General features: G+C 42.1%; 1 protein-coding gene across 1 annotated transcript in view; it reads right to left on the bottom strand.

Annotated features, from left to right (window-relative positions):
• FREM3 (FRAS1 related extracellular matrix 3) overlaps positions 1-20,357 on the bottom strand; it is an 81,688-nt gene that overhangs the window by 55,217 nt on the left and 6,114 nt on the right. The window contains exon 2 of the mRNA XM_053403283.1: positions 19,528-19,617. Within this exon, the coding sequence (XP_053259258.1) occupies positions 19,528-19,617 (90 nt within the window). The remainder of the gene's footprint in view (positions 1-19,527; positions 19,618-20,357) is intronic.

Below are 20,357 nucleotides of genomic sequence, written 5' to 3'. Positions count from 1 at the left end.
GCAAAAACAGGGAGATAAAATCCCTCTGCCTGCTCTTTACATAGGATCTTTAAAGAGCAGGCAGAGGAAGTGGTGGCCTTACATTTTTTGGGCCCTGAAGCTTAAAGTGCCATGGGGGCTCCTTCCCAGCCAGCAGCAAGGGACTCGGCTAGATTGGTAAAGAAAAAGCATTTTATATGCGTTGTATATGGGATATAACACCGTGACACCAGATGGCACTGTGGAGTCCCATCTTTCCCTACCAGATTTCCCTGTTTGAGTTTGCAACACGTTTAAATGAATTGCTTCTTTGACGTGCCTAGATCCAGCCAAGATTTGTTAGCTTCTTCAATTGGATTATTCTACAACACATCACCTCTTTTCCTATCTTGCGCTGCAGCATCCTCCTGGCAGCATTTATTGTGCTATCACTGGGTTGGGCACCGATTTCCTTTCGGGGCAAAGTAGGTGTTGAACCGTTCTGCCTTCTCTCTGCCATCCACTTGTGGCCCCACTGCTAAGACATACAGCTATGCAACCAGCAACATTGACATTTGTCGTGACCCTAACAGGTTACACTCTACCATCCAGATTCATGAGAAGAATGAGCATGGGGAGCCTACAGCCCTTCCATTATTCCAGGACTACAACTCCCCTGACCGCTGCCTTGCAGGCTGCAACTGATGGGATCTGGAGTCCAACAACTCTGAAGGACCAATAGTATCCAAATAAAGGTCAGGTCTTTACAAAGACCTTCAACTCTCCGCCATTTTCTCCAGAGAGCCTTCCTTTTTCATGACCATTTTCGACAGGAGAAAAATACAAAACATGTCATGATACGAAAGATAATCATATTTAAAACAAACTATATCACCTGCTTCTATTGTGAAATGCCAGGCATGAACAGCCAGGAAGGGGGCTGAACTATGTGCTTCACCAGGCACATTCAATACAGAAATAACATCAAGTTCAAGAGAAGTGTGTGTAAAAGTCACCAGGTAAGATAAATATACAAGTTGCAGCAAATGTGAATTGAGTAGTTCAAGAGACGAGACATCCAAAAACACCACAGAAGAAGAAATAAGACCTCATTTACACGCACTCAAAGCCATGTGGGAGCCATGTCCTTGCAGTGCAAGCCCTCCCCATTCAGGGTGTTGCATGAATGAAACAACCACACCATCAGGGCCAATTTCCTGCTAATTTTGCCTTCTCTCTCACCCACACAACAGAGAGTCCAGAAATGCCCCATTACATAGCAAAGTTAGTGTACAAAGTCACACCCGTGGCCCATCTAATTCAGTACTGCCTACACTGACGGCCATGCCGGCACACCAGGGTGGGTCAGTCTGAGAGCAGTGACCTCACTAGCGCCAAGTGTAGTGTAGTAAAAACCACCCAATTGTGTTAAGCAGCTCAGAAACAGGTGGATTAGACAAATTAATAAACATGTCTATCAACAGTGAAACGTCACGATTGATATGTTATCTCTAGGTTCGAAGGCGGTATGACTCTGACCTATCAGTTGCTGGGTAACAAAATGCCAGAGAGGATACTGGGCTCATTTCCTGCTATTCGGCTTCCTACTCATCTGGCCACTCTGTAAAACAGGATGCTGGACTAGATGGGCCAAACAAACAATTGTTGCGTTTAAGGCAAGTGATGCATGACACACATTTATCACTACAGAGCCCTGTGTGCTAACAGCCAACAACTAACTGGCATTATAGCAGGATGGACTTGCCCCATTTAGTATCATTGGATACTGCTGTACATTAGTGAAAACACACACACTATAAAATAAAAAATAAATGAAAAGTTACTCTATGCATCTTTAGGAATATGGCACTGACTTGGTACCCAGCAAAAACATTCATTTTCTCTCAGGCCTTTGGCTATTTAAACAATCTATGGACTGTGTGGGGAGGGCTATTGTTTTTGTTTGCTACTATGGTATATATTTTTGTTTTTATATTGTAAACCACCCTGTGATTCTTGGATGAAGGGTGGTACAGAAATTTAATAAATAAGCAAAAACAACAACAACAAAACAACAAAATATCTTTTCGTGAAAAAACTATGCAAAATTGATGATTTGATAATTAAAATATCAAAATCTTCAATGCCTTCCCACCCAACACAAAACAATTCAAATAGAATTAGCAATTGTTATATACGCATTGCTGTCATTATCAATTATACATCAGGGCTTTTAGACACCCGTCACTATACTTGCAAAATGTCTGTCCAATTATATACATGCAGATCTATAAAGTCACAAGACTGCTAGCCTAGAATGTGAAAAAACACTGATCCTATTAGAGAGAAAGTGTGTGTGTGTGTGTGTGTGTGTGTGTGTGTGTGTGTACACAACTGCCCTGAAGAGTGTGCTTGGAAAAATATGATAAATGCACTTTGTGGGTGCCAGCATAGTGTATTCAAGTGAAATGAATACAGGATGTAAAAATAAACCTGCTATAAGAATAGATAGCTATTCATAAGACTCTAAAGTTCCTGCCAGTATTCTGGAAGAGTTCCAAGAGCTGTGACAGAAATATAAGTTTCTCTACATGCCAGAGAATCATTTGCTAGATAGTATTCCACTCAATGTGGAGACAGGGAAAGAACAGACAAGGAAATACAGGTTTTTTGGGCTTTCCTTTGACTCTTATGCCTAATTGGCATCTGCCGGTAACACTGCCACAAAGTCCAACACTAATTGTTATTCTGGCAAAAGTTGCTGGCAGGGCAACAGATCCAGTCTCTGATTGCTTCCTGTGCTCCAACAAATCCTCTAGGTCTCATTACACATGGGCTGCTTTGAACAACAGAACACACCATTTTGCCAATTACTTAGTTCATCATTTTGCCATTCTTATATGATCGACATGTAAGATTAAATTTGCAACTGTGCTTACAGGTTTACAGTATTACAGATGACAAATAATACACTGTATTCATTCATATATATGTGTGTGTGTGTTTTGCTAACTGCTGAAAGCACCTTTGTTCCATTGAATATTGGTACCTACTTTTCCTTCCGAAAGAAGCTCAAGGTGATTAATAACAACATATAGAAATAAATGAAACAATAAGGGAAACAACAATAAGAAAAAAAAGAACCTCAACAGTAAAAATGTTGTAATAATCTGAGGATAAAAGTTCAATAATACCCAAGGTGAGGGGAGGAGGGGCAGAAAAATAAAATATATTAAAGCACTCCCACCATGCTTCACTCCAGCGTTTTCTCTCACCTGCACCGTCTACTTTCCTTAAGCATTTCATGCCCCAAGTTTATTATGGAAGACATTTGGTATATTTGTGTTCCACATGTTATCCCCAAGGATGAGTGTTCTTCCATCACACCAGCCCCAGCCCCAGCACCTGTGGGGTACAAGAGTAGGTACAAGAAATTCCTTCTTCAGGTGTGAAGATGAGCTAGGAAGAATGGGCAGTGGGGCAGCATAATTTCTACTACCTTCCAACTTGTGGAAAGCGATACACTGAAGCATTGTTATTTGCAGAGGCTCCCCACACATTTTTGTACCCTGATGTTGCAGGTGTCTAAAATGCAGGGTGACCCTCCATGGATATAAAAGGCTCTGCACTTCAGACTGTCATCTTCCATGGCTTGAAACATAGCTGTCAAGTGTCCCTTATTTGAAGGGACAGTCCCTTATCCCAGCGCCATGCCCCACTGCTGTCCCTTATTGATGGATGTCCCTTAAAGGATGTCCCTTAAATTTCAAAGGAAGCAGCTCCTCTCCCTCCCTCCCTGCCAGCCAGGGAGGAGGGAGGCTCCAACTGTGTTGCTTGGCTGTGTTGCTCACCCAATAAGAAGTCTAAGAACGACTGGGGGGTGGAGCTTGCATGCCTTGTGTGTGGCTAGTTAATGCAAGCTGAGGGGGTTTTTGAATGCTGGACGCCATTTTGTTGCACATGCTGCTGCAAACTTTGCAGTGCAAAGCCAGGCCGGGGAGCCATCTTAAGTTGAGGCTGCATAGGCCTTGTGGTGCATGTGATTCAGATTCTAGTCAGTTGAACCTCTGGTTACAAAGTTGGTTGGACAGTGTTCTCGAAGCTACCAGCATGAGTTTGACCAGACTGCAGGAGGACAGGAAGACTGGAGTGCCTGGAACAGGTGAGGCTGCAGGTCCCTTATTTTCAAGGCTGCTGGACCCTTATTTTCAAATCTGTAAGTTGACAGCTATGGCTTGAAAGGCAATTAAAAGTGCAGCGAGGGGCACTGTACTTCATGGCCACTGAGGACCCCCCCCCATGAGCTTAGCATTGGAAGAGGACGCCCCTAAGAACATGATAGCTCAGCTGATTAGAGCATGGTGCTGTTAATGCCAAGGCTGCAGGTTCGATCCCCATATGAGAAAGCTGCATATTCCTGCATTGCAGGGGGTTAAACTACATGATCCTCAGAGTCCTTTCCAACTCTACAATTCTATGATTCTATACAAGTTTTGAGACCTATGGTCTATCCACCCAAGGATTTGTCACTGACAGTGATATAGCCAGAGGCTTCCAGATGTTTTTAACTACTATAGTTGCTAAAAGTGTTCCAGAAATGATTACAGTCAACTGGTATTGATCAAAACCTAGTCAACTGGGATTGAACAAAAGCAAATATGGAGTTCAAAGAAATCTTCCTTTAAAAAAGTATCTCACTCTCTTTGGCCCATTGTTATATTTCCTATGTAAAGGTAGCTATAAATCCATGTTTAAACAGTCTTTCTCTTCAGCCTCCCTGCTACCACTCAGGTGCAAGGCAGCAAGACATTAAACAAAACGGCAGGACTTTCACAAGCATGTATACATGGGTGCAGTAAAAACTGTAATACAGAAATATAAGCTAGAGTTACGTATGGGGGTAAATGCTTAGTCCAAACAGAGGAACGTTTTAAAAAAGTTAATAGGGATTAACTGGTATGGCAAACATCCATGAAAACTAAGAATTGGTATTTTTCTCAGCTATCTTCCAAATGTATTAAGTAATCTAGTATTTCCTTCCTGCTAGTTCTTGAATATAGAGTGGAAATTAAGAGTGAATTAAGTGATTTATCCTATTAGCTATTGCATTACATTTTAACTCAACTGCTACGGAAACAAATAACCTTCCTGCTACAATTTTCTGTAGGAACAAACTCCAGACAGCCTCTCTTACATTACTAGCTGATGTTAATAGGGCCATCATTCCACCCGTTTGCAGCGCAAGACTTTTTATTGCAATAGCCGTAACACAGGTCTGGGGTAACCTTGGCCCTCCAGATCTTACAAGTTCCATCATTCCTGATTGCAAGCTATGAGGACCAGGGCTCATGGGGGTTGGAGGATAACAGCACCTCGAGGGCTTTTCGTTTCCCATCTCTGCTGTGAACACAGCAACCAATCCTTCTGGAAAAATTCCATCATCATACAAAATCATAGTCTAGCCTGGATTACAAGCATGACTTGCCTATATAGATCTTTCATTAATTTCAATTCAGGGTGAGCTTGTACAAAATTTACCCTAAACTAAAAATAAGCCAATAGTGCTATAGCATTTCGTGTATGAGGACAACTGTCAGAAGCATGTCGTATTCATTATTTAGGATACAACCCCAAATATAATGCATTTTTGTATGCTATCTTCATGCATGTGTTATTTTTATGCACACTATCCCGTAACATATGTATTTTCGTAAACATTTTTCAGTTGGAGAACTACGGAGCAAATTTCAGATAAGTGAAAATTTTGAGGGATGGCTGTGTGCTGGTTTTCATATTGTTTCAGAAACAGCAAATTTGATATATCGGGCTTAAAATGTGAATGAAATTTAATTTCTCCCTCATCCCTACCCAGGAGCACACCCTGCTTTTGCCTTGGAGCAGCTCCACCTAATTCCAAAGCACCAGCTGTGACAATGAAAACTAACACCTATCACAGAAGTAATACCAAGCTCCCTACCTCAGCTACGAGAAAGGTGAAAACTCATGCCATGCCTAGGCAATATAAGGGTGCAGTTAAATTACTTTTCAGTTCCTTTAACTGGCAGCCAACCCAAGATTTTGCAGTATCCAATGAACACAGCTAGATCAAGAAGAGATTTCCAAGTTGAAGGTGGTAGGGTGGGTAAAGTTAGGTAACAGTAAACGACCCCTGGGCAGTTCAGTCCAGTCAAAGGCCACTATGGGACTGCAGTGCTCATCTCGCTTTCAGGCCGAGGGAGCCAGCGTTTGTCCACAGACAGCTTTCTGGGTTATGTGGCCAGCATGACTAAACTGCTTCTGGTGCAACGGGACACTGTGACAGAAACCAGAGCGCACAGAAACGCTGTTTACCTTCCTGCCACAGCAGTACCTATTTATCTACCTTATTTTTGCGTCCTATAGGGCGCACTGGCCCATAGGACGCACCTCGGTTTTTATTTGGGGGGAAAATGAATTAAAAAAATTTATTTCCACCCTCCCCAGCCGTGGCTGCCGCCCCAAGCCTTGCGCACACCTGTCCGAAGCACGGGGCACCCTCTGGAGGGCTCCGCGTGCTTTGGGCGGCATGCTGCCGTCCGAAGCCTCGCGCGCCCGGCAGGACCTCCCGCCGGGCGTGCGAGGCTTGCGGACACTCGCCCGAAGCACGAGGAGCCCTCTGGAGGGCTCCGCGTGCTTCGGGTGGCAGGCTGCCGCCCCAAGCCTCGCACGCCCGGCAGGACCTCCCGCCGGGCGTGCAAGGCTTGCGGACACTCGCCGGGGCTGCAGGCTTGCAAGGCTTGCGGATAGCTTCCTGAAGCCTGGAGAGCGAGAGGGGTCGGTGCGCACCGATGCCTCTCGCTCTCCAGGCTTCAGCGAAAGCCTGCATTCGCCCCATAGGATGCACACACATTTCCCCTTCATTTTTAGAGGGGAAAAAGTGTGTCCTATGGGGCGAAAAATACGGTACTTGCACTGGCATGCTTTCGAACTGCTAGGTTGACAGGAGCTGGGACAGTGCTGTGATCTAAACCACTGAGCCCCTTGGGCTTGCCGATCGGAAGGTTGGCGGTTCGAATCCATGCAACAGGGTGAGTTCCCATTGCTCCATCCCAGCTCCTGCCAACCTAGCAGTTCGAAAGCATGCCAGTGCAAGTAGACAAATAGGTACCGCTGTGGTAGGGTGAATGGTTCATTAGACCAAGAATTGACTGACTGAAGCACAATTTAAATACATTTGGAAAGAAGCAGTCTCCACTCCCTCAAGCTCACCCCCAGCCCAGCCAGATCAACAAACCCCCCAAAACTGACACAGACGCTGGCCAAATCTGCAGAGCGAGACACCACTGGGCCAGCTGCCTCCTCCTTCCAACACTGAGCACAATCTCCAATGCATGCTCAAGTGTGGGGATTTTTGCTTCTCATTTTATCTTTTAGATCATTTACCCAAAAGTTAGTAACTCCAAGTTTCTTAACTTCAAAAACCAAAATTGTATTTTAAAGAAAAGAACTGGTACAACATTGCTTAATGTGATTACTTACACATTAATAAAGTTTAGCCACTTAAGTATTTTAAAATAATCACAGACAGATAGGTAAGATAGGTATAATTGCGTAGACATCATGACATGTAAAATATTTATCTACTTACTCCTTTAATAGTTGCACAGTGCCTAAAAATATTCATAAAGGATTAAGACACAGTATATTACCTAGTCACTAACAATTTTCTCATGTAATTATACATTTCAAGCTGACAACCCATTCCTCAAAACAGAAGTGATGCAAGCATCTCGCAACTAATGCCATTTTAAGGGGGGACTGAGTCTGGCAAGGCTCACTTTATGATTGTGTGGTAGTACAAGATAAAACTATAAATTTGATGGATTTATTCAGCAACTGAATACTCATTTTCGCACAAATTGCATCTCCATTTTGCGAAGGTGCCAGGTTTACTCCAAGTCTTGAAATATGATTTATTTTACACAGTCTGCCCTGTAGATTGCAACAACTTGTGCACAGCTATCGTCTTAGAATGTTCAAAATTCCAAAAAAAATCCTGCGATTCAAGTTTGCAAAGCATCTATCCTCTAGCTGCTAATTCAAATAGCTCCATCAGGTGGAAGAGCTAAGACCATAAAGAAAACAGCTAATTTTTCCAGTCAGATGCAGGTACCAGAAATGCAACACAGAGTATTAGAAAGGAAACCTCGTCGCTCCCTGATCACCACCACTAGGGGAGGAACCTCAGGCCCCAGGGCCAAAAGTACCCCCCAAACCTCCCTATGTGGCCCTTGGGACCATACCAGGCCATACCCCTGCCTCAACATCACTCCAATTCCCTAGGCCTGAATGCCTTCCTTTGCCCCCCTTGAGTGCTTTTGCCTGAACTGAATGTGCTCTTGATGCTTCCTGCTTGCTTGGAGGATAGAGAAGGGTGTGTGGGCGTGTGCAAAACCTAGCCTACTGTACAAACGTAAACTTCATGTTTGTTGCTTGGCCCTTTTGCCGCCAACCCCACCCACCGCTGACTTGTAATCCCCAAACGTTTGCCTAGAGGGGAATGTTGCCTGCAGGCTGAGAAAGGTTGTCTACCCCAAGCTGCAACTATATCTGAACACCACTGCCTCAAGCTGGTTTAAGTTCAAAGAGGTATCTGTCCAGGAAAAATACTTTGAACCTGGATGTCCACGTTCTAAACTCTGTGGGATATTATAAAAACCATGGGCAAGACTTAATGCAACAAGTTTTTTAAAAAGAGGGTGTGTTTCCTTGGTATTCAGCTGAAAGAACTAAAAATTAATATATAATTAGACGGTGCAAAATATATGCTGCTCTAATCAAATCTGTGTGTATATGTGTTGCTACAACAACTGTGATGAAGTCCACGCTACATGAGAAAGCATATGAATCTCCCAAAACATAATGTCAGCTTTTAATACTTACATTTATTTATTTACTTATTTAGACATTTAGATGCTGCATTTCAAAAAGAAGAGTTCTCAGCTTGCCTACATATGAACTTCCTTTGATTCAGCCCTGTTTCTCATCTATTCCTGGGTGGTCATCAGCGTAGTGGTCTCCTTATAAACTCTGAGGTCCTCATAACCTTTACTGTAATTTTACTGAAAGCACAGAAATTGATTTGACATATTGCTTAAAACACTAATGACCTCTGAGCAAGCTGCAACGTGTTAATTAGGGAGAAGCAGCAATAGCATTTCAGTCAAGTATTTAAGCTTTGCTCCCAAATGTAACAAATTGCTAGAAATGTATCTTTTGTTTGCTTTGTCATGGACACATACAGGCAAACATTGTAGTATGAACTATAAATAGTTAAATGGCAGGTGTCAAATGGTTGTGCCTAGAAAGCAATCAAAACAGTGCCATTAGAAGCAAAGGCAAACACCAGTCTACATTCTCAGGTTGCTTAGCTTTACAAGATGACCAAGAATATTAATGTCCAGATAGACTGAGCCTAAATTCAGCTGTGCTGATTATATTTAATATATTACAGAAGCACACACCATGCAGAACTTTTACCCCCAAACTGAGGATAACAATTAGGAAAGCAGACTGCTATAAATTGAGGTTGAAATTCCTACTGACACACACCAACTCAGCAGCATATTGAAATCAATGAGATTGACACATGCAATTAAGTCTTGTTAATTTCAATATGTGTCTGAGTAGGTATGTGAAGGACTAAAAAATTATTATTATTTGTCACATTTAAAAATTAGGCAATAAATTAGATGTATGCAAGAAAAGGTGTACTGGGAGAGTACTTTTCAAGTCCACTACAGTCAACCTACTTGCTATACTGAAATGGTGACTTTATTAACAGTATTCTCTCAGTTTTTAAAAAACTGCTGTAATTGGACAAGGCAGAAAACTCCTCACTCTAAAACAAAACAAAGACATTTTCACATTTATCTCCAAAAGACCGGACACTACTTCAAAGGGATGCTTGCAACCAAGTATCTGCTTAAGGAACATTTTCAAAAATATATTCAGTGCTAACAACTTACATAGCAAAGCCCCTCTCAATCAGGATGAAAGATGAAGATGCAGAAAGGAGAAAAGATTGTTTGTCCTGCTTGCGGTCTATTGATTAACTCAGGCACTCTGAGAAAGGGGCTTAGTGACTGATCCCAACTAGCTAAGAAATCAAAGATTTAACACCATTCACTATGTACAATGGAAAAACTGTAAGGGGGAGAGGGTGTTTTTCTAACTGCAATATTTAAATAGCACTAATTGAAAAGCTAATGTTCAGCCAATTCTTTTTTTAAAAAGCATTAGTTGTACTCATTAGCATGTTATGTTCAGTCATTAAATGTCCTATATTTAAATGTAATTTTCATTAAGGATTTTTATGTATTTAACTGTATGAGTATATCATTCTTTTTTCCTGTATAAGAGATCCGAACTAAGGCACCAATGCCCACAGCCCCAGAAGCATCTTTTGTAAACCACTTTGAACAGTTGTTTTTTTAAAAAAACTATCAAGTGGCATATAAATTTTATGAAATAATAAATAAATGCAGCAGAGAAAATGCAGTTACGTAATTGTAGCACATATGAAAATGCTTTGTGAAATTGTAAATGTGCTGTTGCAGACAAATGTCTTCTACGTAAAATGCCAAAATATGGGAATACTTTAAGCATTTGAGGGAAAGTCTTCTTATTGCAATATTTCAAACACAGGCTGAATTGGGACCCAATGCTAAACTTATGCCAGCAGGTACGTCAGGTTTGGTCCTTCCTGGATAGGGATAGCTTGGTTACAGTGGCCCACGCACTGATATCCTCATAATAGGATTACTGCAATGTGTTCTGTATGGGGGTTGCCCTTACATTTGGTCCTGAAGCTGTAGCTAGTGCAGAATGTAGCAGCATGGGTCATGGCCAGGATTGCTAGCATGCCAAATTTATGGTGTTACACCAAGTGTATGAAGCCCTATACAACTCTGAACAATATCTGAGACATCATCGTACCCAATTTATACCCGTCCGTTCATTGCTATCATGTATGGGGGCACATCTTTTGGTTCTGCATGTGCCAGAGGTTCATTCCAAGGCTACTGCTGTGTGGAACACACTACCCACGGAAGTTATTATATAAGCTCCAGCACTGTACACATTTTCCTGGATTCTTCACATCCGATCCTTTACTTGTGGGACAAATTACACCAGTGTTTACATCCGTTTATAATGATGCTGCAGCAGCTTCATTTAAAAAAAAAATTGCTGCAGGGGTGATTCTGACTATTTTTTGCTGGTAAGCAAAACATTATAATTTTGAAAACTGAAATTAATGTTTTAAAAATTCCTCTTTTTGGCATGCTTTTTTGTGACTTGGGGTGAGCGTATGTTGCATAGTTTTTGAGCCAGAGTTTTAAAATTTCATTTTTGTCAATGCATAGCAGTCACAGCGATTCCAGCTAGGTCAACCATTCTCAGGTGTGTGAATAGGAAAGCAAGCATATTCTAAGGGAAAGTAGGCTTTTGGCTACCTTTTTGGCCCTTTTATTTCCAGGGAGTAAACTGAAAGGGTGCAATTCCGTCATGTCTGCTCCCACTGAGTGATCCCTCCTCCCAGCAGAAACCCAGAGTGATGTATTCCCAAACTTTGGTCATGGAGATGGAGTGACATAATAGCTTCCATTTAACAGTGAAAGTGGCTCTTTTCTATGTGGCAAGAAAAATCTTCTACTTGACAACTGAGAGTATGGATATTATTTTGAAAAGTCAGGCATAGGCATTATGCTTGTTAACTAGTATTCCTTGCAAAGTATTATATTTCTTAAACACGGCTGGAGGTATATAATGAAGGGGGATTATACTTTTTTTGTTTATACTGTTGTGCCAGCCTCCAGGATTTCTTCCCTTATAAGGCAGAGTTTCTACAGTCTGATCCTACATTGGAAACTATTTTCATTGTTTAAAATACATTTATTTCAACACACTTCACAGTTTTTTAAAGCAAGTAAAACAGAGAGATATATCAAAATGCTTAACTGCATAGATCCTTTTTCCGAGACGAGAAGATCACCACAGGTGGTTTTCCTTCCCCTAATATGTATGCTGAACAGCAGCATAAAAACCTAATTTCTACAAAACCCTGTTAATTGACAGAGGTAATACAGCAATAGCAAGTCTAATCTGTACACAAGGGGGGAAAACACCTTACTATTAGATTTTAGTGCAGTCTTTTCAATTCATGCTAGTGCTTTGGATGGCAAACATCAATATAACCATAAAGCAAATTTTAAAACACAGACTATATATTGAATATTATTCATATCCTGCTTTCACTCTGAAAGAAGATCAGAAGCATACACTATAAACAATTTTAAAAAGCAACAGAAAAAACCCAGAAGTGAGTTAGATATAATATCCAGCCTCTCTGACTGCAATATTTTAAACTGCAATAAATAGAGAATGTAATATTTTAAGATACTCCCACTGGATAACTGTGTTTGCTGATCACCAGCTTTCTCAATCAATTTTAGTGTATGATGAATATTCTGCCACCCTGGTCCAGGGAACCTTAAGTAAAACAGAAAGCTGCAGGTAGCATATACTTCTGAACTTGGTGACATTGACTGTGCCTCAGAAGTTTGTGCACAGCTTATACCGTATTTTTTGCCCCATAGGGCACACCGGCCCATAGGGTGCACCTAGTTTTTTTGGGGGGAAATAAAGAAGAAAAAATTTATTTCCCCCCCAGGCACGGGGCTGGGGCGGGGGAAGCCTGAGCTTCCCCCGACCCCAGCCCTCAGAACAGGCTGCTCTCCGCAAGCCGTGGGAGCCATCCCACGGCTTGCGGAGAGCTACCCGAAGCCCAGGCGCGACTGCTCAGCGCGCCCAGGCTTCGGGATAGAGGCAGCTCTGCGCAAGCCGTTGGAGGGCTCCCGCGGCTTGTGCAGAGCAACCCAAAGCCCAGGCACGACTGCTCAGCGTGCCCAGGCTTCGGGGTGCAGGCAGCTCTCCGCAAGCCGCGGGAGCCCGGCGGGTGGGAGCCCGGCTCTCCGCAAGCCGTGGGAGCCAAGGCTTGCGGATAGCTTCCTGAAGCCTGGAGAGGGAGAGGGGTCGTTGCGCACCGACCCCTCTCGCTCTCTAGGCTTCAGCGAAAGCCTGCATTCACCCCATAGGACGCACACACACTTCCCCTTCATTTTTGGAGGGGAAAAGGTGCGTCCTATAGGGCGAAAAATATGGTAAATGGGATGTGCATAGAGATCAGCTGGGTTTTTTTGTGCTCCTAGTATTATATATAAAAACAATTTTCTGTATATGATGTGCATCCCCTGTGTACAAGTTGATATAGTTGATATATTAAGTAAAGGTAAAGGGACCCCTGACCATTAGGTCCAGTCGTGGCCGACTCTGGGGTTGCGGCGCTCATCTCGCTTTATTGGCCGAGGGAGCTGGCATACAGCTTCCGGGTCATGCGGCCAGCATGACTAAGCCGCTTCTGGCGAACCAGAGCAGCGCACGGAAACGCCGTTTACCTTCCCACCAGAGTGGTACCTATTTATCTACTTGCACTTTTGACGTGCTTTCAAACTGCTAGGTTGGCAGGAGCAGGGACCAAGCAACGGGAGCTCACTCCGTCGCGGAGATTCAAACTGCTGACCTTCTGATCGGCAAGTCCTAGGCTCTGTGGTTTAACCCACAGTGCCACCCGCATCCCAGTTGATATATTAGCTAATACTTTATTTGACACTGCTTTGGGGTTTGTAAATGTGAATATACATACTTCTAACCAGAACTGCATACTATTATCCAACTGTTAATAGTGACATTACTGCATACTTTGAGCAACAAGAAACCATAGCTAAGGCCAGGCTTCCTTAACCTCGGCCCTCTAGATGTTTTGAGACTACAATTCCCAGCATCCCTGACCACTGGTCCTGCTAGCTAGGGATCATGGGAGTTGTAGGCCAAAAACATCTGGAGGGCTGAGGTTGAAGAACCCTGGCTAAAGCTATAGTCCTTGGTTTGGAGTATTCCATGTGCACCAAGTGGCCTAACTTCCCAGGGAAATCAATTTGATATGTATTTCTTTTATTACATTAGTTACTACAGTTATATTCCATGATGTGCCTATCTATCCACTCACAAAACACACACAACAGTTGGTTGCAAGAGTACGTACAACATATTCTCTTGCATAGTAAAGATAGCATTAGCTTAGCTAAATTCAGAACTACATTCCTTGTGTTTACCAAGTAACAGTGCAATCCAATACATGCCGTACTCAGAAGCAAGTCTCAATAGGGCTTACTCTGAGGCAAGTGAATATAGGACTGAAGCCTAAATACTTGTGTTTGTCAGTTGCATGCAGTTACAGAAGGACTGAATATGTTTTTTCTTTCAGTCCATTTTGTTCCAATTGGCTCAGGTTCAATGTTTTTCCACTGGTAGAGACAAAGAGCAGACAAGGGTCATTTGCACTGTCACAGCTTTGTCTATTGCTTACTATATTGGCTTCATTCAAAAAAAGAAGATCCTTCGAGCTGTAAGACTGCCAAGGATGCAAATGTACCCAGCAGAGGTATGGCTCAGAGAATTATTACTCAAACAAGAGAACTCTTATTCCTTGAAATCCAATACAAGAAAATCTCAATGAAGCAATATCTCAAAGTAATATAATCTGGACAGGATTTCCCCTCCTACTCCCATTTTATGCATTTGTCTATTTCAGGTATCCCCAAATTCGGCCCTCCAGATGTTTTGGGACTACAATTTCCATCATCCCTGACCATTGGTCCTGTTAGCTAGAGATGATGGGAGTTGTAGTCCCAAAACATCTGGAGGGCCGAGTTTGGGGATGCCTGGTCTATTTTAATAGATTTGTTTTCCACAACTTCAACAGCTCCCATTATATTAACAAATTGAATGAGCAAATAACATTCCTGCATCCCATTGTTAGTCAGCATATAAAGAGAAATATGGTGTGTGGGGTGGAGAAACCAAATGCGCTATTCTTAAATTACAGGTGTTTGCCTTCTAAAACAACAGAAACAACAGCATAAAGATAGAAGAGAGTGCATCTACTCCAACACTTGCCACAAAGAGCATTCATCTGCATATTAATTACCATACACTCTTAGTGCCCAGAATTCACCCAGAGTAATTCCAGAGTTCAGAACTGTCACTAGTACAGTCCTACTTGAGATTGTAGCTCTATCCACCTGGTCATTCACTCACACAATTACAGACCACATGGAGAGGTTAGTGGTCAGTGAAAAGCAAACTTAGCCACATGCCCAGGTTTAGATGCTAAGCCCAACCTTATCTTATCTCAGAAGCAAAAAATGGATTGAGGAGGAACAAAGGGGTTGCAAGCTCTGTGGAAGCCCGTATGTTTGCACCGACACAGTAAGCCATAGTTTGGCTTACCGAGTCATGTAAACAAGGCAAATCTTTAACACTTACGCACTACATAAACACTAAAAATTATTATTCATTATAAATTTTTAAGTTACTGGATTAAAGCATCTCTGCCTTACTCATCTCACATCTGCACCATTATAACACCTGCTACACAAGCCATTACTAACAAGCTGCTGTCTAGGAGTGGGGGAGAAGCCCTCTCCAGCCCAGGAGATAACAATTTATGATAGAAGACAAATACAGACAGCTGAATCTAGCATGGAGCAGCTCTGAAGTGACAACCCAGACCAGTAAAAAATCTAAAGGTTTATTTAAAATAAGGCAAACTTCTCAGTTACACAAACTTTTAGCTGAGAATATAAAACCAAGAAAAGTTAATGTCTACATTCTAATTACCTGTTAATACATACAAAAGAAGCAGGATTAGAAGACATTCTTGGAACCCCCAACTGGATTCAAAACTAACCTTTCGGAGGAGCATAACATACTTATGTTGAGAAGAATAGCTGAACTAATAGGGTCTTTTTGCCAAACTGTAAAAGTCTGGTGGCCAGCCAACTCAATCACACCAAGAACCTAACTAACAGCACCTGGGCTTTGCTGATTAATCAAATCAGCACAAGGTTAATTGCACCTGACCAAAGTAAATCCTTGACAGCTACTGCTTCTAGTCTACCTGGGATCTTGGGCTTCACCAAATGAAATGAAACTTCTCAAACTTCTCTGTTCTGCAATGTTCCTGTTCCTGCATTAACCATGAGTCAGAATTATACACCTGTGCAGCGCTGAAATATGGAGTTATTTGTTACATTCTCTGGAGTAGGAAAAGAGTGTGCATAAAGACAACATCTACTAGCCACCCATAAAGGATCACGAACGCTTGCATCTAGCATTGATATGTTCACACTCATGTCACATGCGTTCCTCCAGCTTTCAAAACCAGTGCCACAGATTATCACCTTCTACCAACTTCAGTATCACCTTATCACTTATATTCACAGGCCTCAAACTCATTAAGGGATTTCTGCTAAACACATATGATTTCGTTCCAGACAATCCCAGCTGTTAGCCACTCAAACCTGGTACTTGGAACCCTGGAATACTGTGTCATATGACATTAATCAATGCTAGAGCCAATCAATTTAACTATGTCCCTGGTACACTTTCACTAGGTTCACATATGTATAATTGAGAATATGATCTGATTTAACAACATTTTGCATATATACCTATCATTTTAAATTACATATCTATTAATACCTCTGGGCTGACTTTCAGACTCATTAGTAAACAGCATACATTTTCTTAATTATCTTCTTCTGAAGGGTTATTCAGTTCTTTACATCTCAGCTACATGTTCAGAAAGCCACCATGAAACTTGACAGTTAAAGCATACATTTAAGTGTATGGAGCAGGTATCATATTTTGTTCTCTCTCTGTACAACATCTGGCGGAATGCAGTCTCCATCCAGATGCATTGTAAATTGTGACACAATAATAACACCTTTGCCTGTGGATGTAAACAGCCATAAAACTAGAGATAAAGAAGCTCAATCTACTTGCACAAGGAACATAAGTGTATTACAACTTGTTAGTTTACTTTTGAGCTTTAGGAATATAATACTAGATGATGTGATAAAGCCAGCTGTCTGTACGCGCCAAAACTATCAAGATCTAGTATAAAAGTTAGCCTGAATAATGGGCATTTTTGAAACTTGGAATCTTATTACAAATTTCTTATGAAACAACACAATCCTGTGCATTTTTATGTGGAAATGTCCCTACCAATTTGCTCTCTGGGCAGTGTTTTCACACAACTGCAGCCTAAATTATCAAAGGAACCATCTGATTTGCAAGAGTAGTAATTATAGTCCATTATTTTCTTTATCATTTATCATTTAAATAGCCAGAAATTGTAGATATGTGTCTAGCAGAAGTATTTGTTTTTTAGAATGCTAAAGACTCTCCTCCCTGGAAGAGAGGGGAGTGGTTGTGGGCGGGAGCCCGAGCTCTGCCCCTGGCCGGGGGCCTTAGCCCCCGCCCCTCCTCACCTGGCTGGCGCCCACGCCCACCGGAGGCAGCCAACCAGGTGTCTCCGGGGGGCGTGTTTAGCAGCTTAATGCTGCGGCTCCAGCTCCGCCTCCTCCTCAGTCGTCGTCATCCCGCAGCGAGTCACCCACCCTCCACTCCCATTTAGGCTCAGGGTCTAGGTTTTTTGGCCTTGCTATGGACCTTAGGTTGGTCGCCCCGGTTGTCTGGGGGGCCTGGTAGGAATTTTTCCATTTGGCATTAGGCTTTTTGGTTTTTTTCGCCTACCTCGTAGCAATCGTCACAACTTTTGTGGTATTGGTGGGTAGGTTAGGCATTGGATTCATGTGTGTCAAGGGCTAGGTGTGGCCATCGCCTATGCTATCTACCGTGGGTTATTCCGTTAAAGGAATCTGGCGGTCGTGTATTCCGTCCGATGCCTGCTTGGCGGGAGGCCATGGCACGACCCTCGGTGACATCAGGGGTGAGCCTATAGTTGGATTAGCATCAACAGGCTCCACCTACTGTTGAATAAACCCACCTCCTATAGTCATCCAATGCCTAAGCCAATACCTTTTCACTGCTGTAATCAATAAAGTTGTGGCCTTTTCTTGCCCATTAACCTTATATCACGTGTCCTTGTGTGTTTATTTCACATAGCGGGGGTCGGGCCCTCGATCCACAATTTAAGGTTGCAATTTTATAAAATTTTATGGAAGTCTGGGAGCAAAATGAGGGCACAAAAGTAATCACATAGACTGCCTTCATGCTCCATTACTGTTCCAACCAACAGTGAGCTTTGAGTTACTACTAAGGTATATGCTCTAACATGTTCCATATTTTCCACACTGTTTTTAAATTCCTCCCTTCCCCCTTTTAATTCTTCTTTTCTAGTGTTAAAGGGCATGCATTTAGCAGGTTTCTGTTTGATTTATTCTTTAAGAACATATACCTTGAGAGCACTATATAAATATTTAGCAATCACACAGCCTAGGACTTCAGAGCATTCTCCCTGCATAGGCAGAACAAAGAATGCAGGGAAATTTATGGTGCAAAGAAACAGGCATTGGTTTATGGCACGCACAAAAACAGTTATACCAACCAATAAATGATTAGGGATAGATGTTTGGGTTCTTGTGCAAGGGCTAGTGTTATGCAAATTTACCTGCCACTATGGCAATGATACAGGTTAGATACACCTGGAAAATATTTAAAATTGAGGATGCCAGGGCGTCTGACCACAAGCTTTGTATGCAAAAGGTATCTGGTTCAATTCTTGGCAATTTCATGTAGGGGTGGAATTAATGGGGACATGGTGCCATTCAGTATAGCAGACAATTGAGTGCTAGATGGACCAAATGGTTGCTCTTGGTGCAAGGCAACTTCCAATGTTCCTAAACAGCCCCTGTTTTGAACAACTGATATACACACCATTTTTAAAAATTGTTATTATTATTTTTAATTTGTCACATAAGTCGCATGAAAGTAGCCTGTGCTCCAGGTTTTAAACTATAGGGAAAGTACTTGCAAAAGGAACATAAAATGCACAACATAATTTGCAGTTATCCCTTACCACCCCCCACCTAACCAACTGTACAACCCACATTATGAGAATCATTTGTAGCAGGGCAGGTGAACCTCTGACACTCCAGATGTTGTTCAACTCAAACTCCCACCAACCCAAGCCAGCATGGCCAATGATTGTACCCCAAAAACATCACGTGAAGGTAAGAGACAGAAGTGCAAACAGAGGGATCCTGCCACATATTCCAGGTCCCTAACCTGCAGTATCAAGCCGAAGTTAATGGCAATCCCATGCACACTTACTTAGGAGGAAGCACCACTATTCACAGGGGAACTTGCTTATAAATAAACATGCATTGTTTTGGGTTAATAAAAATACACAGAATACATGGTATGCATTCTATGTTAATCATACTCAGAGTAGATCCGTTAAAATTAATGCACATGACTAACTCAAGACCATTAATATCAGTAGGTCTATTCTGAGTAAACCTTAACTGGACCCCCTTCTCCTTTTCTGGCAAAACTACACCTAAAACTGTTGTCAAATTCCCAATAGAAAGTGTATAACTGATTCCAATATTCCTGTGTTGATTTTAGAGTATACTTCAGCAAGAAATTTTTTTATCTTACCACTGTCTTCAACAGAGAAGTAGAACATGTCACTAGTTGCATTGTCACCTTCCTTCAAGACATAGCAGATCTTCATGTCATCAATATCAGCTAACAGGATAAGAAAAAAGCCATGTAAGTAACTGAATCACTACAGTGCTGACACCAAAGACTTCTCAGTAGTTTGAACTTCTAAAAGGAATATGCCTGCAAACTGCAAATGTTCTTTGAAGACTTTATGTTTTATTTTGGATACATAATATCCCCCTCTTCAATACAAAATACAACACAAAAAATATATGCAAGCAACAATTCGCAAATCAAACCAAAACAAATTTAAAAACAAAACTGTAAGTGCTGAATACAGGTATTTTTGTTTTTGCTAAAGGCTGAAACATGAAGAGAAACTTAAAAGTTACTTTTAAAAAGTGATCTTAAAACTCAAGTCCATGACTTGAGCCACTGTCTTGAGCAATTCTGTTTTTCAAAGAGCTGTTTAGATTACAATTCCAGGATTCACTACCTTCCCTGAATGCAATCTACCTGGGATTTTACGATTGTGACCCACATCCACTTAAATTGCATCTTCAGATTGAACACCTGCCCAGGAACCAAAGGACTGGGTAAGGCACACCCAATGGCATTTCCTTTCCTCTGAACACCAGGCAACCACCACACAAGGAGCCTCGTGTACTCTGGATGTTTAGCACTACAACTCTCATTTGTCCCATCCACAACAGCCTTGCTGGCTGATGCTGATGGGAGTTGTAGTCCAAAGCCTCCAGAGGGCACCGGGTTGGGGAAGGCTGATGCACAGAAACAGCCTCTTAAAGTTCCATCCTATGCCACAG

This window comes from Podarcis raffonei, chromosome 9, assembly GCF_027172205.1.
Source record: "Podarcis raffonei isolate rPodRaf1 chromosome 9, rPodRaf1.pri, whole genome shotgun sequence".
Classification (NCBI taxonomy): domain Eukaryota; kingdom Metazoa; phylum Chordata; class Lepidosauria; order Squamata; family Lacertidae; genus Podarcis; species Podarcis raffonei.
This window is presented reverse-complemented; position numbering and strand designations above follow the sequence as displayed.